A 26093-nucleotide genomic window follows, 5' to 3' on the forward strand; every position below is an offset into this window, starting at 1 on the left:
GGACTGTTGGGCAGCACAGTTAAGTTCTTGTTAATCCATCTAGTTCTCTAAACATAACCCTCTGTCTCCTGTAATCCTGGGCATCTATGTGCACATGTGTGTGTGGATAGAGTGTGGAGTGGGCAATGGGTGTGTAGGAGTGGTTTACACGAGTATCTCTGTGCTTGAGTCATGGGAGGCGGGTATATGAATGTGAATCAGCCTGGCTCTTGCCTGTTACTTGCAGGCAACAGGGTCAAATTTTTGGCAACACACTTTTTTTGGAATCTTGTGGTTAGAACACCTGCCCATGGTTGGCAACCCAGAATTCTGAGCTCCTATTTTCCTGTTCTCTATGAGTATGGCCAGCATGAACCCTTATGTATCATCTGGTACCCGGGGACCTACTAAACCTCCTCCTGTAGCATTCCCTGCTCATTCTCCTGCCCCAACTCTCTCCTCTCCCCTTGGTCAAGCACCAAATGTCCAGCCCTTTCCTGCCCCTCTTCAGATCAGGACTGAACAGCTTAGTGACCTAGGAGGTCAGGAAACAAGGAAGGAGGTCCTGGCTCAGGCAACTTGGGGAGAAACCCTTTCCGCGAAGCAGAGCATAGGATACTGGGGAAGGCGAAGGACTCCAGGGAAGTCTGTCTATGGCATCCTGAACTACGAACGGTTCAAGGAAATAAGGGAACCTGTGTTCAGATCCAGCAAGACAAGCAGGGTGTGGTTTGAGAGAGGATGATTGAAGTACAGACACCAGCCCAGGGAGCCTGGTGGGAGTACTGAGGGACATGGGTGCTGAAGACCCAGAGATAAGGGAAGCAGATGCAGTTGTGCTTGGATGGCACACAGGGGTCATCCCAGGGCAAGGAGCACTAGCGTCCAGGCAGTTACCAGATGTGAGCAAGGTCAATGAAGCCCCTCCTCAGAGTGGCCAGGCATTTGCTCATCTGGGTTCCTTCCAGCCTTTACTGGAAAACTATCCACTCCTGAACCTCCTGAGGAGGCTGGGACTCGTGGGTTATCAGGTGTCTGATGACATGGCCAGGCTGGGCTCTCTTCTTGCATCTCACTGGGTCTGTGACAAGCAGGGTCCTCAGCCAGGTGTGGTGGTGCATGCTTATAATCCCAACTACTCTAGAGGCTGAGGCAGGAAGATTGCAAGTTCAAGGCCAGTCTCAGCAACTTAGACTCTTGCAACATAAAATAAATAAAAAGAGGTGGGTATGTAGCTTAGTGGTAAAGTGCTTCTGAGTTCAATCCCCAGTACATCAAAAAGAAAAAAAGAAGAAATAAAAAGGTCCCCCAGGTCTCATGCCAGACCAGGACCGCAAGTCTTTCCTGCTCAGCTCAACTCAAGAAGGGCTCTAGCTGGGACCTATTCTGAAAAAAATCTAGCATGAGAAACATTCCTTGAATAGAATGGAGGCCTGGTCTTTTTTTTCCCCAAAAGGTGTAAGCCTCTCCCTCTGAGTTCCCAGACAAGAGATTTTTTTCTAAACACAGCCACTACATGGGACCCTCATCAGCTATGGGGCATCAGGGTTCATATGGGTGAGATGTCTGGAGAGGTGGACCAGGCAGGAGTCAGTCCTGGTACTACAGGGCAAATGTCATCTCCTGCTCCTTCCTCAGAAAAGACTTGTCTCCCCGCCTGTCTCCCTTTCCCTCTATCTCCTCCCAAGGGAAGACAGGCACTACATGTGATATTAGGAACTTTATTTCAGGGAGGAGGGAGATGGAGAGGTTTATGTGAAAGACAATCAGGTAGACAGAAACCATGTAGGAGAGGTTCAGATAGACAGATGAGGTGCCATTTGGGGAGGGATTCTGTTGGGCTCATTATTGGCTTCTAATGTTGCTCAAATCCTAAACTTTAGAGCCCATGAATGTGTTACCTCATATGTCAAAAGGAACTCAAGTTTTAATTAAGTAAAGGATCTTGAGATGGGGAAATAATCTTGGATCACCTGGATGGACTTGATGTAATTATAAGGTTCCTTACAAACAGGAAGGAAATGTGAAGACAGTAAGAGAAAGAAGTTTGAAAAGATGCTGGCTTCAAAGAAGTACAAGGGAGCCAGTATGGAGGAAAGCAAGGAATGCAGCTTGAGTTTGAGAAGTCAAGGGTCAAGATTCTCTCTAAACCCTGCAGAGGAAGGCTGTTTACATTCTCAATTTGGTCTTCTCTCAGTGATACCCTCTTTGGATTTCTGATTCCAGAACTGTAAAAGAATAATAATTCCCATCATTTAAAACCACTAAGGTTGTGGTTAATACAGCAGTGTTAGGAAACTCAGAGAGAGAAAAACATGTAGGAGGAAAGGGAAAAGACAGGTAGAGGGGCAGGCAGGCTGGGTTATGTGCATAGTCAGAGATGTAGGCAGGTGGGAGACAGGGAGATAGACAAACAGGTAGGGAGCCTGGAGGCAGGTGAGAGGACAGACAGGAGGACAGGGAACAGGCAGATGGGAAGAAAGGCAGGTAGGCAGACGGGAAAGCAGGATGTGGGCAGATAGGCTGGGGACGGGAGCAGGTGACAACACAGCTAGGAGGCCTTCAGAGCCTGCACTTGACCTACCAGTGTTAGTGGAGTTTTCTGAGACGCAGGTGGATCCCATTCTTGGACTTTAATACAAGTCGCGGAATGGGAAAGGGGATCCTGGTGGGATCTGGCAGCAGCTCAAAGCGGAGCAGGGTCAGGGCCACAGCCACCTTCAGCTCATTCATGGCAAACTGTTTCCCGATGCAGTTCCTGGGCCAGGCAGGGACAGTGAAGTAAGCATTGGTCTTAGGCCTGTTCTAGGCTGGGCAGGCAGTGGTCCCTGAGCACCAGCCCAGAGCTGGGCATTCAGGGTCCTCTTTCATGGGGCCTGCCTGACACCTTTACTTACAGATCACACATTCCTCTATCTCCAAGCCTTGGTTCACACTCTCCTGATCTTTGACAAGGTCTATGACTGTTTGAAGACTGGCCCTGATGCTACTTTTACTTTCAGAAGCAGGAAATTTCTATTAGGACCGCACCAGTACTCTAAGGGACAGAGTCCAATCACATGAATAACTTAAATAATTAATTTTTGATTGTACATTCCATCTAAGAGGATCTAGGGACTGAATTCCTCATAGGGAAGCCAGATATCAATGAAGAAGCTCCTAGAGTAGGAGATGGGTTGGGGATCCTTGAGCTGCAGCCCCATCTGCCACCCACAGGGTGATTAGGCTCCTGCCACTCTCTAACCCCCTCATTCCACTAGTATCTGTAGCCTTCTACTTATACTCCAGAACTGTCCCTATTTGCCATCTTTAGCTGAAGATTGAATCCTCTCCTGGACTCCTCTGGTGTTCCTGCGTCCCTCTCCCTACACACCAAGCCACAGCCCAACTCAGACATTCCCATGCCTTCCATCATGCTCTCCATGTCCAAATGCCCAAGCTCCCTCCACATCTCTCTGGATTGCTGCCTTACCCACCTCCTGCTTGTCCAGTCTCACTTCCTAGCTCAGCTCAGGCTGTGGGGATCATAGAGAATGTTCCCTTCCATCTCTGCCTACATATCTTAAAATCTCAGATCAGTGATCAGTTGGTCCTCACCCCATGCTAGCTGACTCTCCTTCCCCCTCCCAGGCCTTAAAGGTGCCGTCCAAGCTTTATTTAAGGACACATCATAGTCCAGGGCCAGTCTGCACAGTGCTAGGGATGTGGAATACTCTACAAACTGCTCAGATGAGTGAATGAAAGAATAAAGAAGGGAACAATGTGTCTTAAGCTTAGGTATTTGTCTCTAGAGAATGCACTTTTTTTCCTCGACTTTGAATTCTTGGAGTCAGTGATAATATCTTTCATCTCTATGTTCCTGTCACCTAGCCTATATAGGACCTGGCACAGAGAGGCTGGCTTAATAATTTATCTTACACTAAATAAGTTAATTAATGTCACTTGATTTTAAAAATTCGGTTCACTTAAATTTAGTAATGGAATGTAAAACAGAATGGAATACCACAAAAGGCCATATTGGTTTTGACCTAAACTATCTAATACTCTCCTGACCCCTAGTGGCAGCAACATGATTTGCAGCCATCGTAGGAAGAAGTAGTCCCGGAATTAAACAAATCCTAGAAAACCAATTTCTGGAAAAACAATTTGCTTAAAGCCTCTTCTATGGAAGCTGACTTACCATTTGAAGGATTCATAGGCATATGGGCTGAGAAAAAAGCCTACTTCTATTAGCTTTTAGTAAAATTTATATGATGTTTTGTCTCACTGGATGATTTCAGCAGCTTTTGTGGATGAAGGCAGCAGCCCTTTTGGAGTGAACCCTTTTGGAGGAAGCTTTCAAATGTTATGTGCCACATACCAAATAGAGTGGCTTTCTCTCAAAGGCAGTTTACTGTCCTCATTTTAATGCTTTTTGTCTGAAGCTGGACTGTAAGTGTGATTTCAAGGTATGTAGACCTTACTTCATCTGTCAAATTTTGACAACTAGGAATGTTGTACGGGGAATGTGAACATTAACATATAGTCAAACATCATGTTGGGAGAGACTGCAAACGTGGAGGCTAAGGGGCCATATACACTGGTGGGACACTTTCTTCAAATAGCTCACCTTTCAGTCTCTAACTGAACAGTTGGCACATTCCAGGCCTTGGGAAAACAAACACTAGCAAAGTCGTCACTTCCTTCAGTGATCTGAGGATTGGTGACTTGAACAGAAAGGGTGGTGGGCTGGATTTAGAATGTGCGGGAAGAGAGGGCTCCACCTGGTAAGAATCCCGGCAACTGAATTTCTAATTCACAAAGTTATATCCTTAAAGTGAGAAAAACACCAGAACATGCTGATGTGTGGGACACCCTCTGACAGTGAAATTTGTCTGACCTTGGGAAGGGCAGAGGACCAGCATGTCCGTGGTGTGCCCTGCAGTGCCATGGTTCTTTCATGCACGACATGCCCACATGAGGTTTCTTTCCCACAAACACCAACAAACAACACCATCCCTGAAGATGCTGTACAGCAACTTAAGGGATCACAAACTTTGGGTATATGCCCAGAGATGACTCCTCTTTCCCCCATCCCATGACCAAGACAGGACCCCTCACCTGGCTCCTCCTGAGAAAGGCAGGAATGAGTGACTGTGTCGGGAAGAATCTGGTGCAAACCGGAAAGGATCATATACCTGCAGAGAGAGAGCAGCAGGACCAGGATAGACAGAGGTCAAGCTTCTGATTCTGATCCACTTGGGGACAGACTATCCAGAGGTGGGTGTAGAGGGAGGTGGTATCCTCAGAGATCATTTCCTCCCATCCCCTCCGGACCTCCATACCTCTGGGTTTGGCCACGCTTTTGAGTTGTGGTGAAGGCCATAAAAGGACAGTGTGACTATGATGCCTGTGGGGCAGAGAGAAGATCGATGATGCCCATGGGGTGAGGCCATGATCCTCCAGCCAGCAGGGGACATGCATGCACAGAAGGCTGTTCCTATAAAGCATGACTCTGAGCAGAACGTGTGTGGATTTGACAAAACACCTGAGCCCTGGCAAGGAGTAGAAAACCACAAATCCAAGAGCGAAGCAAGAAAGCATCGTACCTTACTTTTGGGAATAAATCTAGTGGGAGCTTATGTTTTTGAAAAATTTCCACTGAGGAGTACACACTAATTCATTTAGTCCTTACAACAACCCACCAGGGAAGATGGCGGGATCCCTATTTTTCAGATGAGGCAATTAAATTTCAGAGAGGAATTGCCTATGATCACATAGGTAGGATGTGGCAGGGCTGGGATTCAGACCTAAGGAGGTATGAGCCAACAGATGGTTGGCTACCATGGCAGGGATCTCATATCCAGTCATAAGCTGCTCTCTGTCATCAACCTGAGGCTCCTGAGGGACTGGACCACATCTGACCCATGCCATGAAATTTGCTGATTTCTTTTATTTTCCTTGACTGAACGAAAGAACCACTTCTCCCTAGCCCCTGTCTACCTTCCATATCTCAGGAAATAGAATTTTAGAGCTAAAGTCATGAGATATTACATCCAGAGGCTGACATCTCTGTAGAGAAGTTTCCAGGGATTGAGATGCATCACATTTATAGATATGTGCACATAATTATTTTCATTTCACCAATTTTTCTGCACATTATACATCCTCTATATTTCTTCACAAATATAGAGGATGATAAAAATGATATGACAATGAGGACATATGAACATCATGGATGCCCATGATTCCTACAATGTTGAACTAGAATCAAAGAACATCAGTGCCAACAGACTAAAATTAACTATAGCACCATAAGACCAAAGATTCTAAAGAAGAAGGAATGTTTGCTAAAGAACAAGATAAGTTTAGGATGCTAGTTATGTGGACTATTAGAATTGGAAGGAAATTTATAGGTCATTTGGGCATATGTACTGGAAAATACACAGGGAGGCATAGACAGGTTCAGAACTGCTGAAGCACGTGGGGATTTCTGATCCTTCTTATCTCTGGGGAGATCTTATGTGAATGAGTCTGGGAAGATCATACCTTTGGGTAAAGAGCGTCCATCAGGGAAGGTGACAGGTGTTTTGAGCTCTCTGACAACAACTGGTACTGGTGGGTAGATCCTCAGGGCCTCCTTGATGCACATGGTGGTGTAGGGCATCTGGTCCATGTGGTCCCTGAAGTGAGGCCATCTTGAGCAGAAGGCAGGACCTGGGAAGACCAGCACCTTGTCCCTACCAGAGGCAGGGCTCTCCCACCTCTTGAGCTCTCACTCACCAGGTGATGGAGGCTCCGTCCCCCAGGAGGCTCTGGACCTCCTCCCTGCACTTCTTCTGATGCTCAGGGTGTGCAGCCAGAGCATAGAAGATCCAGGAGATAGCACTGGCTGTGGTGTCATGGCCCTCAAACATGAAGGTGTCCACCTCGGCACGCAGGTCCTCATCAGACAGGCTGCTCCCATTCTCCATCTGGGGAGGCCATAGATAAGAGAGCAGGGTTTGTAAACTCCCTCCCCTGGGCAAAGCCCCAGGTTTCTTTCCCACATACTCACTTTGGCAAATAAGAGGATGTCCAGGAAATCCAAGCGCCTCTTCCTCCTGATCTTCTCCAACTCTCTCTCATTCTGCAGCTGAGCCTTCCTTTCTTTGATCACTTGGTCTGTCCCAGAACAGCAGTTACCAGGCAGGGCTGAGAGCCACAGAAACCCCCAGAAGCCCCATGTGCCTCCCTGCACCAATTTGGGTGCCTCGTAGAACTCAGGATGTGTGTGGTGTGTGAGTCAGGGGGCCCAGAACAATCAAATGCAGGTCAAACCTCCCGTCTAGAGTACAGCACATAAAGTATTTGTATAAGCTTTCGGGATGGGTCTCATCAATATTACCAATGAGATGGCACAAGTAATCCCTTGCACACCGTCTTGCACCTTAACATTTCAGCTCCCAACCCTTGCAGTAGGGAAGTACTCAGTGTTTGTGTGTCCCAAGTCCTGCTGGAATACCAGAGGACCTGGCTGTGCCTGAGGGGTCATGACCAGCTCTATTAGACTTCCCCTGGTAAAGGAGAGGAGGCAAGGAGGAGACAGAACCTGTGTGCTCATGGGCAAGTTGGCAGGCACGGTGGAACAAACGGCCATTAGAGGACAGACCATATATGGTGTCGTTCTGGTGAAAGGCATTTCTTACACGGTCAAAAAACAGGTTGTTCAGGTCCCCAATGGCTTTGACGTAGGACTGGGAATGCCTGAGGGAAAGGATGCAGAACATTTTGGACTGTGAAGAGAGAGGACCTGCAGGCAGAGTGGGCTCTGTTGTGGAGTTTTCCTGAATTGTGGGGACAGACAACACTAAGACACACATTACTTCTGCCTTACAGACCTTGTATTGGGGATCAGGGTTCTGTGGCTGGGACAGGGTTGATTTTGGTAGGGAATTAGGGCTTAGTCTGGGGCTGGGGTCAGAATCTCTCTTTTTGTGGGGGTGATCATCCATACTGATCTTTCTGCCTCTCAGGTGAGTCTACACCAATTGGTTAAGAACAAGGACTCTGTAGCTGAAGGGTTGTCACTGACCTGTCCAACTGGACATTGCCTTGGTAACTGAAGGCGCACTTCATGATGGAGTCCAGGGTCATCATGGAGATGTGCTGGAAGACCTCCACAGAGGAGTCCTTGTCAATGAGTTTTTCCCATTTGTCCTGTTTTGGGATAGGGGCAATGATCTTCTCATTTTCCCTAGAAGGCTTATGCATCTCCAGATATCCCATTCCATGTCCCTCACTTTAGAGAGCAGATGCACTAAAAACTGCTGAAACAAATGTTTGTTAAATGGTGCCTATATTTTCACAAATTATTTAAAAATTAAGCATAGTATTCTATAATAAATTTTGAATTTTGAAAGTCAGTTATAATGTTTTGTTTGACCAGCAAAATATAGAGCTGAGCTCCATCTGAGGGACTGGTAGGACTCTAATTTTAGGGGACAAATGTCTGGAGGCAAAAGAAAACCTAAAATCTAAGTTGCCGCTATTGGGACTTCTAGTGGGCCACCAGGGACTTTGATTTCTGTTTATTCAACAAAAGTTTACTGAGAACAGTTGGGTCATAAATCAGACTTTTGACTATACTAAGGTTTTATCTGAATCCTGTAATAATGGCAATTATCAAGAATGTAAATGACAATAAAACCTGGTGAGGATGTGGGGGAAAAGTACACTCATACATTGTTGGTGGGACTGTAAATTAATATAACTACTCTGGAAAACAGTATGGGGGTTCCTCAAAAAACTAGGAATGGACCCACCATATGATCCAGCTCCTTGGTATTTATCCAAAAGGTCTAAAATCAGTATACTATAGTGATATGGCCACTTCATAGTTTATAGCAGCACAACCAAGACATAAAACCAGCCCAGATGCCTGTTAACAGTTAAATGGATAAAAAAAAATGTGGTGTATATATACATAATGGAGTTTTATGGAGCTACAAAGAGGAGTAGAATTATGGCATTTGCTGGTAAATGAATGGGACTGGAGAACATCATGCTAAGTGAAATAAGCCAGACTCAGAAAATCAAGGTTGAATGTTTTTTTGTAATATGCGGAAGGTAAAGCAAAATAAGGAAAAAGGGGAAGGGATGTCAGATATCATAAAAATATAGAGAAGATCAGTGATGTAGAAGACAGGGTTGAGAGGGAAGGGGAGGGTTAGGAAAGGAGAGGAAATTAGGAATAAATTTGACAAAATTATGCTATGTGCATGTATAAATATACCACAGTGAATTTCACTTTTATGTGTATCTATAAAGCACTGATCGAAAAATAAGTAAATAAATGAGCGAAAGGAAGACCAGTAGAGAAGAGGAAGAAGAATAGGGGGAGGGAGGAGGGGAGGAACAGGAAGGGGCACCAGTGACTGAACTGGAGAAAATTAAATTTTTTGCTATATGATTTTGCCAGAATGAATCCAACAATTGTGTATAACTATAAGCACTAATAAAAGTGCACTAATAAAAATAAATTAGAGTTTATGTTGCAATTGATGGCATGGCAGAGTGGCAGTGAGAATGCAGACCTGGTATCCTTTTCATTGCATATGTTACTCAAGTCCATGCAAAAGCCCTGGGCCTTAGGTCAGAGCCTGACTGAGTGACATCCTGTTAGTTCTAGCCTGCCTTTGAAGCTGCCATTGCCCAGGTCAGCCAGTCCTGCTGTCTGGCATGATTGACTACTCCTCCAGTTGACTGTTCTGAAGACTTGGAAGTGGGATCCAGGGTCTGTATCCACCTTGATGCTTTCTGACTTGCACCATAAGTGAAGTGTGGCTCTATCCTGATGCCTGGGTCCTCTCTGTCCCCTCTAATTTTTAGGAAGTACCGTCCTGAGAGTGTTATTTCATCTGACTCTGTTTGATGGCTGTCTGTGTTAGACAGGGGAATCTGAGAGGGGCTCTTGAGTGGGTGAGTGGAAATGAAAGAGAGAGACTCACCAACATCACTCGGACAGAGTCAGCCACGATTCCCACGTAGGGCTTCAGGATGTCGTAGTGGAAGGCTGGGGTCAACATCCGCCGGTGCTGGAACCACGTCTGTTCGTTTATCAGGAGCAAACCATATCCTGGACCAGAGATGGATAAGTGTATGTGGATTGAGGATACAGAATCAGAGATACCCCTGGGATAATTAGGGAGGTACTATGGGGGTAGAGATGGGGAAGATAACATTGAAGAAGGTGGAATTTCTTGGACAAAGGAAGGAGGGACATGGTGCATTTCAGGAATGTGAATTTCCTAAATGGGCTGGTATATCCGGCTACAATCATGAAAACTGTGAGATAAAGGCTGAAAAAGTATTGTGGGCAGGAAAAAAAAGGCCATAACTAAATGTTAGCCTGGGATGTTTGGAGTAGAGAGATGGCAGAAGACTAGGAGGTCTCATACCAGCACAGGAAGGAAGGAGGGTATGGTTAGAAGAAATGAGACTTGATTTGGGGATGGGACATTCCTTGGCCTGTCACCTGTTGATCCTGTGAACCAGAGAATAACACTGGAAACCTAACTAGAGACATACATACCAATCCAGGGAGCCAGGAATCTGTAGGTACCAGAGGCCTTTGGATCTGAAAGGTTTAAAGTAAAGGTTTAACAGGAAACTGGGGACCAAACAGTGCAGTCCCAAGGTAGCTGTGGTGTAGACCATGTGCTGCCACGAGTTCTTGATGACTATCAGTTGGCAATTCGTTCCCTCCCATCCCTTCTCTGTCCTGATAGTCAGCTGGGCTCAGGAAGGCAGCTCCATAGACCAGAAGCTGAACACCCCCAGGACTATGATGAAGAGAAACAGGCCATGTCATCAGTGCCAAAGAACAGGACAGAGCTTCATTGTTTTTCTATAATGGATGGTGGCTTAGTCATCCTGTGACCCAAGACAGGTGACAATTAGAGGTTTCGAATACAAGCCAGTGTGGATATGAAGTTTGGTGTTTTTTTTTTGGATCTGGGGCAATTTGCATAACAGATTGCCTCAAGATTTGATTTAAAAAGAAAGATAAAAACATTAAAAAAGTTTCCCTCCACACAGCTGTGTTATATCTCCAGTATTTGGGCCATATGCTGGGTTGTGGCCTGGGTAAATGGTTGGTAGTGGTTAGGGTTGATGGCTAAAGCATCACTCTGCTCTGGAATATGACAGACCAGGGGCATATACTAAAGAGGGAGGAGCTTCTCTTGCCAGAATGAGGTTTCTCTCTCACCTGATCTCCCCAGAATCACCTTCATGTAGTCAGGGTCATAGATAACCATGTGAGCTTTGCTGCCCCAGAGCCAGCGAGGAAAGGCACTGGGGAACTTCTCTACCCATGACAGAATCTGTTGCAGCTCCTGATCCTTTTGGATCTGTCATCAAAGGAAAGACAAATGAATAAAATCTTTTGTTTAGGTCTAGTCCTTGCAATAGAGTGATGATCAGGGTGACCACAGGGACATAGTTATGGATCTTTCAAGAGATGTTAGAGATTTGGAGCTGTTTTTGCTGACCTATCTGTGCTGACTTCCAGAACTTTGGTGTCTCCCAGCACTTGCTCAAAGCTGGGATCCTTTGGCCCTGTAGGATGGAGCTGTTGGCATCAGAGCCTCGTTCGTGACATAAGCTCCATATCTTCCTCCTCCTCTTAAGTGTGTTCAATGCACAATCCCTTGCTGAGCCCCTCTCTGTGCTCCTTACATTGCTTTGTGCCTTCCTTCCCCAGAGCTGTCAGGATAGGGGGTTGGTACTGCACCTCCCCAGCCCTTTGGCTTCGTCTTTCCTTCCTTTTTCTGTGACTCTACACACCTGTGCCAGGCTCTGTGCTGGGCATTGAGTTACAGCAAAGAACCTCACAGTGTAGGGTGAGTTGGAGCTAAACAGATCTTGTCTAATAGGGTAACTCAAACATCAGTCTCCCTTACCTGGAAGGTACAGTGCTTCTGTCCCACTCACATGGGCCTATGATCATCAGGGTTTCAGTCCCTAAAATCACCTATTGTGAAAATTCCCTTGATCTTCAGTAAACCTAGCTGGTTGGTCCCTCTACTTGACATTCCCCACCCACTCCAGCAAAGTAAACTCTTTTACTGTGGTTTGAAGTCTTTTGAGGGTCTTTAAAATTGTCACCACACAGCATAATTCCTCAAGGTAATTTTTATGAGGTTCCATAAAAATCGAGGCAAGCTCCAGATCAGGTACTGATGGCATTCAGTGACTGGGACAGGTGAGCATCTAGGAGGCTGGTTCTTTGAGAAGAGCCGAGGAAGATAGCAGTGCTCAGCTTGGAGAGGAGGAGACTCAGAAAGGACCAACCACAGTCCTCCAAATGCAGGGCTGCCAGGACAGATGTCAGATCTGCCTGGTGATGCAGTGAGTGACAGAGCTGAGTGACAGAGCTGAGTAACAGCAGGACAGGCTTCTTTTGAGGGAGTGAGCTCCTGGTGCTGGGATGGGCCAAACCTAAGAGATAATCTGGGTTTCCTCAGTGCATGCAACAGGCTTTGTCCGTGGACTTCCTGGCCAGTCTCCGGGCTACAGCCTCCCTCCCTCCTACTCCCCTTTCCATTGGTTCCTACCTTGTGGCCAAAGAGCCAATGGGAGGGTGCGGATGGAAACTGCTGGAAGGCTTTGAGCAGCCACTGCCTGCGCAGGTAGAGCTGGGCTGCCTTGAACAGGAACAGAAGCAAGCCGAGCAGGGAGGCCAGCTGGAGGAACCCAGAGATGCTCCCTGGGAGTCTGGTGAGGCTCAGTGCAGAGACATTCATGGTGCAGCAGCTTCTGGATCACTGTCTGTTGCTATCACCCTTGACTTCCAGTACTTATGCTCTGGGAGGATTTCCCCGCCCACCTGGAAAATGAGGGCAGAGCTTGACCTGAGTCCAGAGTCGATTAACCTGAAACATCCACACGATTCTCCTTGGGAGGCAGAAAGTTTTAGTCAGCTGACTGTGGTAACGGTCATGCACACACCCACTTTCCCCTCTCTGTATTATTTTTTTGTACACACTTATGGGGTACAGTGTGATATTTCAGTACATGAATATAGTATGTTCTGATCAAATCAGGGTAATTATCATTTCTTTCTTCTTACATATTTATCATTTCTTTTTTTTCTACTGCAAAAGTTTTATTTTATTTATTTTTTTAACTATCTAACAAGATTATCACACAAAAATAGCTATTCTGCTAAAACGTGTCTGAAGTGAGGGTCGCCATGCCCTGGGCTTTTCCCCAGACTTCATGGTTTATTAAGGCTGCCACTTTCCTGGTCTCAGCAGAGAGTTCCTTGAGTTCACTCAGGAAGTCCAACACCTGCATATTTACATCGGAATTGCCCATGCCAAGTTCTCCTGGTAGGAGGTGAGTGCTCATCAATTTAGAGCATCTAAGTACCACAGCTGCCAGTCTCCCACTAGGTGTATCCATCACATGGGCAGCTGTTGCTGCCTGGTGTCCAGGGCTGTGGTGAATGAGTGTCTTGCATTGCTTCGTGAAGCATTCAGCCACTTCTGGAGGGGGCTGAGCATGCCCATGTGGGCTTTGGGCACATTTGCCAGCTCCTACTGCCTCTGATGGGAGAAGTCTTAGCTTCAGCTCACAAGCCTTTTCCTGTAGCTTCTCCCTTCCTTGGCACATTATCAATGAATTCTTAGGTGCCCCTCCTTTGAACTGAGCGTGACTGTTCTCCATCCCATGCTATCTTTACTTTTCTGGAGCAGGTAGGGTTTCCTTCCGCCTTTACACACCTCCCACTGGTTTTTAACCCCTCTGCTGCAGGAGCCTTTTTGGTCATGTTCTTCATGTACTGTAAGCGAGGACGCTTGACCACTCTCTGACCTCACACTCTTTTCCTTTTGTCTTGGTGCCAATGGGGGTGTTGGAACAGATTACAGGAGGCTGCTTAGCTGTGACCTGAGGACATCCTCAGTTTCCCCTCTTCCACTAGAAGGCTGGCTTTTCAGGCTATTGTTTCTCTCTTCTGGGAACCTTTGAACTCTTCTATGTCTTTATAAGATATATAATAAATTTTTTTGAACTGTAGTTATCCCCCTGTGCTGTGGTGGTACCTAAACCTCTCTCCTAAATGTAGTTTGGTATCCCTGATCCAAACTCCCTCTATCCCTCTTCCCCCCACCCTTCCTAGTCTGTAGTGGCCACTGTTTTACATTCTACTTCTATAAAACCAACTTCTTAGCTTTCACATTTGAGTGAGAAAATGTTAGAGTCAGGCCCCGCTGGCAGGCCTAGATGAATGGAGCATTCACAGCAGGAGGAGTGGGCACTCCTCAGCTGTGTCCTGAAAATATCTATCACCAGTGAGATGCATCCGTGGGCCCGGGTTTGGTGTCAGCCAATTTCTAAGGGCTGCACAGGTTCCTTCATGGGGAGTTAGCCCAATGGTTTACTCAGAGGGGGCTGCCCAGCTGTTTACCAGGGCTGCTGGTGGGTGGAAGAGGTCCCTGAGGTTCTTTCTGTAGTCTTGGTGGACTTGCTGCATCATAGGACTACACTTGAGTGAGTTTGCTGTTGCTCAGTAGAAGCATGTGTAGTGGAGGGCAGAAAATGGGCAGGACTCTTCCTTTGGGGGTACTGAATCAGTGTAGATTCTCTGGCAGCTCTGAACACCCTGTGAAGGTTGCAGGCTTATCCAGTAGCAAATTCTTCAGGTATTGGAGGGTTTACTGGGGACTGCTGTGGGCCTCATATTTACTGTGTGAAATTTAGGTTTTACCTTGCTTGGAGAGATGTGATGGTAGGTACATTCTTTAGAAAGCCATCCTGGATATGTAGGCTGTGTGGCCTCCATCATGACCCTGTACTCCTACACTTTCTTCAAACACTCCAGTGAGATGGTAGTTTTGTTTTCTTTGATTTAATCCTTGGTTGTGGAGGGAATGTGCTTGGTAGCTCTAATCTGGCATCCTGCTAATGACAATCCACTGGGTACTTCCTGGGAACCAGGCAGGATGGTAGGTAGTAGGCACAAAGCAATAAAAATAGACATGAATCCTGACTTAAAAGAATTCATAATCTAGTTTACCAAATGTTCAGTAAGTACGATTGGTTGAACTATTATTCTTATTTTAGTGATAAGAAATTGATGGCAGAGTGGCAAAGTGATGTTTTTTTGAAAAGAAAGATGACCATTGATAGTCTGTGGTAGGATTAGAATTTTTCCCTATTGGACTATAAAACTGCCTCCCCTGACAACTTCTGAAATGTTTCCAACAACCTTCACCTTTACCTTTCCTAATAACAAGTAATCCATTACATAAACCATGGGACTAGCTCCCCCCGCCCTTCTTTATCCTACAAAAAGCCAGGGGAAAGGGCATGCAGCTATTTACATCCCATTCCACGGAACTTTCCTCTAATTCTGTGGTTATTTTTCATCATTAACTTTACTCTTCTTCCCTGACCTGGGACTCTTGGACCTTGACTCTTACCTTACTTGGCTCAGCACCAACTTTTCATCTATAGATAAGAGACAGTAGTGGGAAGATATGTGGAGTCGGACTCTGGCTTTGAAATGTGGTTGTGAGTTTTTCTGGCCCTCTCTAAATCCTGAATTCTTCTTTTTAGTGGGGCTCATAGTATGGTAAAAGCTAACATTTAGTAAGTATATGCTGGGCACAGAGCAAAGGACTTTACCTGCTCCTCATCACAACAGAACAGATAAACAACAACAACAACAACAAAACAACTCATACTATAGATGGAAATATGAGGCAGGACAGGTTAGTTGCTTTCTCAGCCTTACCCAGTTGATAAGAGGTGCTTCCAGGATTCTACCTGTCAGTCTTGATCCAAAGACTTAGCTGTTATACATTAGCACAAAGGAGATGAGGACTAGGTTGAGCCTCATGACACTCCACTGGGCACATATCTTACATTGAAGGTCTCAAATGTTCTAGGAGGTATTTTATGTTTGCTATATTTTATCCAGTGGTTCTAAGTAGCAGGAGATGTGACAGATTATCTACTCCACATATAAGCACAAATTCAAGCCTCAATATCCAAGGTAGCCCCTATGAGAAGATGTATGGAAAAACATGTGATTAAACGTGCATAGTCATATGAAGAATTTTGAAGGACATAAGTAAAGCTTATAAGAAAGTGATAAAAAGAGAATATAGAACTGTATCTATATTCTCTATAAGTTTAACTCTTACACAAATTTTGCTTTGCATCATTAATATTTATTAATAAGTAAATACCTTGTCCATTTATTTGGTATTCAGACACTTCAACCAAGACTTCTGGAAAGTTGTTACTGGGCATTGTATATCCTTATGCTTCCCACTGCATGGAACAGAAGCCTGTGCCTACTGATGGTGACTAATAAATACTGACTAATTTGGTGAATGAGGGAGAGAGGGAATGGGTAAAACTCTGGAGTGGCTGGATTTCCATCTTGACTACAGCAAGCTCAGTTTTTGGGTGCCATAGTTTATAGTAAAAATGAAATCAACATTTTTCCTCCCACAAGCTTTCTGGTTGAGTTTATAAGCAAAGAAAAGCAGAGGAGAGGCTGTGGATTCTGATGAGATATCTTGAAGCAGGTATTGCTTTGGGGCAATCACTCCAGGATTTACTTGTTTTGTGTTTTTTTTTTAAGCCAAATTTGATTTCTTATGTCTCTCGGACCTGAACATTGACACTTTTGCTTATGAGATTGAATTTGAGCTCCCTCTTTTTGCTCATAGGACTAGGGGTAGTAATGGGAGTAAGCTTCCAATGTCCTATATTCCCTGAGCCTGGCCAGCATGACTCCTTGCTGCTCCAACTGAAGCCACAGAGCTGCCAAATATCCTGTCCAGGATCTTCTGTTTCACTCTCCTGCCCCAAACCTCCAGTCAACATTGAGTATCCAGTTGTTCCCTTTCTTTATAATTCCATGGTTGAGGAATACAAGAGTGAGGGAAGAGCTTGGACCTCAGCATCCATATGTGATTAACCTGAGGGATCTGACTTGAGAATTAATGGAAAAGCTTTACCAGTTGACAGAGAAGATGGCCATGTTTATACCCTTCTTCCTTCCCCATATTATTCACAATATTTAGTGAGAGCCTACCATGTACCAGGAAGTATTCTAGTTCATGGGGCACAATGGCAAGGAATACAAGCACAGACTGGATTTCAAGGTATTCATTGTCTTGTTATCAAGTGTTCCTTAGGTGTACCTGATTGAAATATTATCCCAATTCAGTGATGAAAACTAATTAGAGTGAAGTAAAGAGAAGTGTTCAAAGGAAAATCACCATTGGTAGTCAGTCCAAGGTCACATTAGAAATCTTCTCTGTTGGACTCTATAACTGCCTGCCTTAGTTGCCTCAGAAATATTCCCTGGGGTTGTCCTATCCACTTTCCAGTTATGTCCCAGGGCAACTGGAGGTGGATGGAACACTTGGATTCAGGTGGCTCAAGGCCCAGGTCAGCTTCTTAGTTCATACAGCCAGCAAGTTATCCTCTCTGCACCGCAGTGTCTGCTTTTATGACATGGGGTAATAATCCTTTTCCCAAATACCCTAGAAGATAGTTCAGTTTTCAATAACTTACTGCTTTAACAAACAGATGTTTGATCTTATGGTCTGGTGGATAAAGGCAAAAATCAAAAGCTAAAAAACAAAATAATTGTACAATTAGACATGGTAAGCCTGCACTGGGATAATGAAATGTTCACCAGATATAGAAAAGACTAAATTAGAATAGGGTCTTTTTTTTTTTCAATTGTTGATGGACTTGTATTTTATTTATTTATATGTGGTGCTGAGAATCAAACCCAGTGCCTCACACATGCTAGGTAAATGCTCTACCAACTGAGCTACAACTCCAACCCTTAGAATAGGGTCTTGAAAGATGAATAGGTATTCACCAAGTGGGGGGTGATACATGGAGGAACAGTCAACAACAAAGTCATGGAGAGGAAGGATAGGGTCATGTTAATCTTTAAGCTCCTCACCATCACTTTTTTTTTCTGATTGTCACCCCCAAATGTCAAATCCAATATGCAGAATTCAGTGAGTAAAACAGAAAAGGTGTTTCAGGAAGAATCCCTTGAAAGCCAGATCTCTCAGGTACCAGATTTGCTCTTACTCAATCCTTTCCCCATATGAATTCTTTTTCTCATCACCCTCCATTTTTGCCTTATTTCATGAGAGGTGATTCATTACTCAATCCAGGGGGCTGGAATTCTGTTTTTTCCCCTGAATCCTGAGCCCTTTCAAGACCAGAGGGCAAAGGGGCATGCAACTATTTACACTTCATTCTGCTCAACTTTGCCCTGTTCTGAGGTTACCTTTCCATCCCCAAATATTTGTTGCATGAATGAAATAATGAAATATAAGATATTTAGGAAAGGGAAATTTTCATGCCCACCCTCCTCTGTCAGGGGCTCTTGAATATCTACTCTCGCTCTACTTGGCTCTGAAACTGCTTTTCACTTACTGCACTGGGGACAGTAGTGGAATGTTCTGTGGAGTCAGAGAGTCTGACTTTCACTTGTGTTTATGGCTCTTTTTAAAAATCTCTGAATCCTGAGTTCCTTTTAGTTTGGCTTATAATGAGGGCAATTGCTACCATTTAGTGAGCAGTTAATTGTTCAACACACTGAGAAAACAACTATAAATATATACACACATATATTTGTATATATATTTCCCTCTCAAACATATACAGAAATCATAACTACATAGGATTTAAGTTTCAAAAATTTGTTAAGGACATTTTTTTGTGTGTGTGGGTAACCTAATGTATGGTCTAGTAGAAAAAGTTCCATTCGCTGTTGAGAATAATGTATATTCTTCAGCTGTTGAATGAAATGTTCTGTAATTATCTCTTAAGTACATTTGATTTATAGTATTATTTAGTTCTGATGTTTCTTTAAAAATGAAAAAAAAATTTCTCATAGTATAGATAGGAAGTCTAAGGTTAAGTATCCTTAACAGATATTTACAGAACATCTATCCATCAGACACAGAATACATATTCTTTTCACCAGAGAATGTAACTTTCTCTAGAATTGACCATATATTAGGACACACACACACACACACAGAGAGAGAGAGAGAGAGAGAGAGAGAGAGAGAGAGAGAGAGAGAGAGAAATAACTCTTAATAATTTTTAAAAATTTAAATTATATCCTGTATCTCTTTGATCACACTGGAATAAAACTAGATGTCAACAACAGAAGACATTTCAGAAATTATACAAATGCACGGAGACTGAACAACACATCATTCAACAAAAATTGGGCCATTGAGGAAGTCATAAGGAAAATTAAAAATTTTCCTGAAACAAATGTTAATGGAAACGCAACATATCAACACTTGTGGGATGCTGCAAAACCAGTACTAAGAGGGTAGTTTGATGTGATTAATGCCTACATAAAAAATAGAAAGATTTCAAATAAACAACTTAATGATGCATCTTAAGGACTTAGAAAATCAGGAAAAAACCAGGCCCTAAATTAACAGAGGGAAGGAAATAACAAAGATCAGAGTACAAGCAAACAAAGTAAAGAAGAAAACAATACGAGATACAAAAGATCAATGAAACAAAGAGTTGGTTCTTTGAAAAAGTAAATGAAATCAACAAACCTTTAGCAAGACTGCCCAAGAAAAAGAAGATGACTCAAATAAGTAAAAAAAAGAAATGGAAAAGGAGCCGTTAACAACAGAAGCCACAAAAATACAAAGGATGAATGGATGAATGGATAAGGAAAATGTGACTATTTGGGATAATTTTTAAAAATGATATGCTAATAAATCAGAAAACCTAGAAGAAAAGAACAAAATTTGGCAAATATGACCTAACAAAATTGAAACATGGGGACATAAAAATATGGTTCTCCATATACAACTTAATAAACATAATATACCACATTCACAGAATGAAGGACAAAAATCATATGAATACAGATGCAGGAAAAGCATTCTATAAAATTCAGCATTCCTTCATGATGAAATCTCTGAACAAATTATTTACAGAAGAATCACACCTCAACATAACATAACATAACATAACATAACCTCAGCTCTATATGACAAACACACAGCTACTTCCATACTGAACAGGGGAAAACTGAAAGCATTTCCTCTAAGATCAGAAAATATACAGGGTATCTACTGTCACTGCACTTATTCAATATAGTACTAGAAGTTTTAGCTAGAACAATTAGGCAAGAGAAAGAGAGAAAAGACATAATTGAAAGGGAAGAAGTTAAACTATCCCTGTTTGCAGATAATATGATTCTCTATATAGAAAAATCTAAAGACTCTACCCAAAGACTATTACAACTGTTAATAAAAATTCAGTAAGGTAGCAGCAAAACCAATGTATAAAAACCAGTAGTCTTTCTACATACCAATTTTTCTGAGAAAGAAATCACGAAAGCAATGCCATTCACAATAAAATAATTAAAATACTAGGAATAAACTTAACAAAGGATGTGAAAGGATTCTACAACCAAAAATTATTAAATACTGAATAAAGAAATCGAAGAAGACAAAAGATTCAAAGACCTTCCATGTTCACGGATGGGAAGAATGAATATTGTTAAAATGTTCATACTTTCCAAAGTGATATATAGATTCAATGAACCCCCATGAAAATACTAATATATTCTTCACATAACTAGAAAAAACAATCCTAAAATTCATATGGAGGAGGAAAATGGTGGATTAGAGGAATGAACAGTATCATAGTAGCTCCCAGAGACTAAATAAAAACAAGAGTTCTGCAGCAGCATGTTGAGGTAGGAAGGCTGTGAGAAAATGCTGGTAGGCAACCAGCCTGAAACTGTGAAAACCAAAAATACTGGTTTCTAGAAGAGGAAGATAATAAGAGGAATAGACTGTGGCAGTGCAGGGTGCCCATTTGCTCAGTGGCAGGAAGTCCCCCTCCAACAAGCTAAAAGACATTCTCCCCCCCAAATTTAAGAATAACAGGTGCAGCCATCCAATCAATCTGCAATCTGAGCAGAAAATAGGCTCAGATATGCTGAGCTATGGTGGTTCAGGAAAAATCCCATCCCTTTAGTGAAGTTAGTGAAAGTTAGTGAAGTTAGTTCTTTAGTGAAAGTGGGGAAGCAATAATAGCTTACCAAGACTCTTGGATTTCCTGAGTGGGAGACTAGAATTTCCTTTTATTTTTCATTTTTTTCCTATCAAAAAATTTTTTTTCTTGTTCTTGGTAGGCTTGCTTTTTGAATACCCAAGACCAAACAGCCACTTACATTTTACTTTTCACTGGGTAGGTAGGTGACCAAGATGTGAGTCAGTCTGGGAATAGGGGTGAAACTGTAAAACAGACTTGTGGGGAGGTCTGAGTGATGGGGACCACGGTTGCCAGTCTAGGAGCCTGCAGAGTGGAGAAGAACAAAGGGCACTTTCATTTGAATTGACAGCCTGAGCTGTGGGCTAAGGAATGGGGCTGACAGGGGTGGATCTGGGACAGATCAGGGTTTGGTGAAAGTCAGTGACCCTGAAATATCCTACTGCAGACCCAACACAACCATCCCCATGCCCAGAGAGGTCTGGAAGATAGACAGACAGTGTCCCACATACTCCTGCTGCACACGGATGGAGGTTCAGAACAAGGGTAGTCATGTAATCTGGATCAATTAACAGGTTGTGATGGTGAGAAGGGTGACTAATAATGCTGCCCAGATTGACACTCTACCCCAGGTCAAAATAACATAACAATTTTGAAGATAAAGTCTGCTCTGGAATGGGTAATGCTCCACCAATAGATGCTGTGAGGCAAGGAGGTGGAAGAGCTCAGCATACAAACCCCGCTAACTAGTTTGTCTGATTTGGGTCTAAGATGAGAAAAAACAAAGAGCAAATCTGTGTCACACAAATTTCCTCATAGCTAGGAGATTCTAGAACTGAAATCCTGGAAAGAAATGTCAACATTTTAAAAAATCTCATCAAGAAAATGGAATCTCTTTATGACTGGCATTGTATTAGCAGCTTGATGTAAACTGATTTCCAGCAACATCCCATACTCTGAGTTTTTCCAGAATTCTACCTAGTTTTATCAATTAATTGGATTTTTTCTTCTTTCTCTTTCATTCTTCTTTTTTCTCTTTTTATCTTCTCTCTTCCCTTCCCCAGCCTTTTCTTTTTCCTTTCTCCTTTCCTCATTTTAATCCTTTCTTCCAATTCAACTTAGTGTATTATCATTAGTGCTTAATATTCTCAACCTATTCTATCTTATTTCTCACACATTTTTCTCTTTTTGTTAATAGAGTCATAGAGATCATTGGTAATAATTTTTAAGCAAATACTGATATACAGTTTGCTCTTTAATAACTATTTTTTTCTGGCTGTTATTCTTTCCTCTCAATGTGGTACTATTGGTTGAACTTAATAATTTTTATTATTCAGATGTGGTGAGGCTAGGCTATGTCTCTAGCCCAGAGATAACTATTTACTAAACAACCGTCACATAAAACAGATAGAAGAATCCATCTCAACAGATGTACAAATACAGGACCTCAGAAAACATGATGAAACATGCCAACTAGATGTCTCCAAAAATTTATAACCCTCCAATAACTGACTCCATAGACAATGAAGTAGATGAAATCCTGGAAAAAGAGTTTTAAAAATTTATTGCTAAAATGATTAATAACAACACGCATAAATCAAAGGCATTCCTGTATATCAGCGACAAATCCTCTGAAATGGAAATGAGGACAACCACTCCATTCACAATATCTTCAAAAAAAAAAATAAAATACTTGGGAATCAACCTAACAAAAGAGGTGAAAGACTTATACAATGAAAACTACAGAACCCTAAAGAGAGAAATAGAAGAAGATCTTAGAAGATGGAAAAATATACCCTGTTCATGGATAGGCAGAACTAACATCATCAAAATGGCGATATTACCAAAAGTTCTCTATAGGTTTAATGCAATGCCAATCAAAATCCCAACGGCATTTCTTGTAGAAATAGAGAAAGCAATCATGAAATTCATATGGAAAAATAAAAGACCCAGAATAGCAAAAACAATGCTAAGCAGGAAGTGTGAATCAGGCGGTATAGCGATACCAGACTTCAAACTATACTACAGAGCAATAGTAACAAAAACAGCATGGTACTGGTACCAAAACAGGCGGGTGGACCAATGGTACAGAATAGAGGACACAGAGACTAATCCACAAAGTTACAACTATCTTATATTTGATAAAGGGGCTAAAAGCATGCAATGGAGGAAGGATAGCATCTTCAACAAATGGTGCTGGGAAAACTGGAAATCCATATGCAACAAAATGAAACTGAATCCCTTTCTCTCACCATGCACAAAAGTTAATTCAAAATGGATCAATGAGCTTGATATCAAATCAGAGACTCTGCGTCTGATAGAAGAAAAAGTTGGCTACGATCTACATACTGTGGGGTCGGGTTCCAAATTCCTCAATAGGACACCCATAGCACAAAAGTTAATAACTAGAATCAACAAATGGGACTTACTCAAACTAAAAAGTTTTTTCTCAGCAAAAGAAACAATAAGAGAGGTAAATAGGGAGCCTACATCATGGGAACAAATCTTTACTCCTCACACTTCAGAGAGAGCCCTAATATCCAGAGTATACAAAGAACTCCAAAAATTAGACAATAAAATAACAAACAACCCAATCAACAAATGGGCCAAGGACCTGAACAGACACTTCTCAGAGGAGGACATACAATCAATCAACAAGTACATGAAAAAATGCTCACCATCTCTAGCAGTCAGAGAAATGCAAATCAAAACCACCCTAAGATACCATCTCACTCCAGTAAGATTGGCAGCCATTATGAAGTCAAACAACAACAAGTGCTGGCGAGGATGTGGGGAAAAGGGTACACTTGTACATTGCTGGTGGGACTGCAAATTGGTGCAGCCAATTTGGAAAGCAGTATGGAGATTTCTTGGAAAGCTGGGAATGGAGCCACCATTTGACCCAGCTATTCCCCTTCTCGGTCTATTCCCTAAAGACCTAAAAAGAGCATGCTACAGGGACACTGCTACATCGATGTTCATAGCAGCACAATTCACAATAGCTAGACTGTGGAACCAACCTAGATGCCCTTCAATGGATGAATGGATAAAAAAAATGTGGCATTTATACACAATGGAGTATTACTCTGCATTAAAAAATGACAAAATCATAGAATTTGCAGGGAAATGGATGGCATTAGAGCAGATTATGCTAAGTGAAGCTAGCCAATCCCTAAAAAACAAATGCCAAATGTCTTCTTTGATATAAGGAGAGTAACTAAGAACAGAGTAGGGTTGAAGAGCATGAGAAGAAGATTAACATTAAACAGGGATGAGAGGTGGGAGGGAAAGGGAGAGAGAAGGGAAATTGCATGGAAATGGAAGGAGACCCTCAGGGTTATACAAAAGTACATACAAGAGGAAGTGAGGGGAAAGGGAAAAATAATACAAGGGGGACAAATGAATGACAGTAGAGGGGGTAGAGAGAGAAGAGGGGAGGGGAGGGGAGGGGAGGGGGGATAGTAGAGGATAGGAAAGGCAGCAGAGCACAATAGACTCTAGTATGGCAATATGTAAATCAATGGATGTGTAACTGATGTGATTCTGCAATCTGTATATGGGGTAAAAATGGGAGCTCATAACCCACTTGAATCAAAGGGTGAAATATGATATATCAAGAACTATGTAATGTTTTGAATAACCAACAATAAAAAATAAAAAAAATTAAAAAAATAAAATGATTAATAAATTAAAAGATATAAGAAATGAATAAAAGGAGAAAATACAAGATGAGGTAAAGCATTTCAATAAAGAGAGATTCTGAGAAAGAAACAAACAGAAGTCCTGGAAATAAAAGACTCTGTAAATCAAATAAAAATTCGAATTAAAGTCTCACCAATCGATTAAAGTAGAATTCAGAATCTCAGACCCTGAAGAAAAGGTGGCCAGTTTTGAATATTCAAAGTGACCTCAGACCCTGAAGAAAAGGTGGCCAGTTTTGAATATTCAGGCAGTGTTATGGTTTAGATATTAGGCATCCCTCAAAAGGTCATGTGTGAGACAATGCAGGAAGTTTAAAGGTAAAATTATTGAGTCATTGGGGCATTAACTCAATTAGTGATTTAATCCCCTGATAGGGATCAACTCAATAGTGACTGTGGGTGGGTGGGGTGAGATTGGAGGAGGTGGGTCAGTGGGAGCATGTCCTTAGGGTTTATATTTTATCTGTGATTTTATCTGTGAGGGGATCTCTCTCTCTCTCTCTCTCTCTCTCTCTCTCTCTCTCCTTCCTGGTGCCATGTCCCCAGCTGCTTTCCTCTGCCACACACTTCTACCATGTTTGCCTGTTTTGGGCCCTGAAGAATGGAGTCAACCATCTATGTATGGACTGAGACCTCTGAAACCATGACCCTTAGAGAAACTTTTCGTCCTCTAAAATTGTTTTTGACAGGTCCTTTGGTCACAACAGTGGAAAAGCTGACTTAAAACAGACAGTATTGAAGAAAAAAAATGAGAAACTATTATCAGAATATGGAAGAACTCAGACAATGTTGAGAGGAAAAACCTTAAGAATCATTGATGAAATGGAAGGAACAGAAATACAGGCATTGCTAATCTTTTAGTAGTTTCCAAACCTTGGGAATGAGATGAACATCCTAATATAGGCAGCATTTGGAGAAAATACAAGATGAGGTAAAGCATTTCAATAAAGAGAGAGTCTGAGAAAGAAACAAACTGAAGTCCTGGAAATAAAAGACTCTGTAAATCAAATAAAAATTCAAATTAAAGTCTCACCAATCTTTTAAAGTAGAATTCAGAATCTCAGACCCTGAAGAAAAGGTGGCCAAAGAGACGACATCAAAAAAAAGAATTACTCCATAACACATTGTAATTAAATTGCTAAATATAAAGAATGAGGATAGGATTTTAAAAGCTTCAAGAGAAAAAGGTCAGGTCACATTTAAAAGGTAATCAGAGTAACATATTACTTCTTAACAGAAACCCTAAAGTCCAGAAGGACTTGGAATAATGAGTTTAATTAGCAGAGTAGTTAAGCAAATGATAATTAGGATCACATTTAACATTATAAATAAATAAAAGTGACAGTAAATAATAAA

General features: G+C 42.5%; 1 protein-coding gene across 1 annotated transcript; it reads right to left on the reverse strand.

Annotated features, from left to right (window-relative positions):
* Nucleotides 1-1700: 1700 nt before the first annotated feature.
* LOC114094177 (cytochrome P450 4A6-like) lies at nt 1701-12746 on the reverse strand. The gene is made up of 13 exons (XM_027937184.2): nt 12558-12746; nt 11210-11351; nt 10532-10576; nt 9948-10075; nt 8033-8157; nt 7550-7704; nt 7016-7122; nt 6742-6932; nt 6508-6641; nt 5304-5368; nt 5080-5156; nt 2564-2737; nt 1701-2207 (listed from the first exon to the last, which is right to left on the reverse strand). Exons 1-12 carry the CDS (start codon nt 12744-12746, stop codon nt 2569-2571), a joined length of 1527 nt encoding a protein of 508 aa, XP_027792985.2. The 3' UTR covers nt 1701-2207; nt 2564-2568.
* Between the last annotated feature and the right edge of the window lie 13347 nt (nt 12747-26093).

The sequence above is a fragment of the Marmota flaviventris genome, chromosome 10 (genome assembly GCF_047511675.1).
Source record: "Marmota flaviventris isolate mMarFla1 chromosome 10, mMarFla1.hap1, whole genome shotgun sequence".
In the NCBI taxonomy this organism is placed as follows: domain Eukaryota; kingdom Metazoa; phylum Chordata; class Mammalia; order Rodentia; family Sciuridae; genus Marmota; species Marmota flaviventris.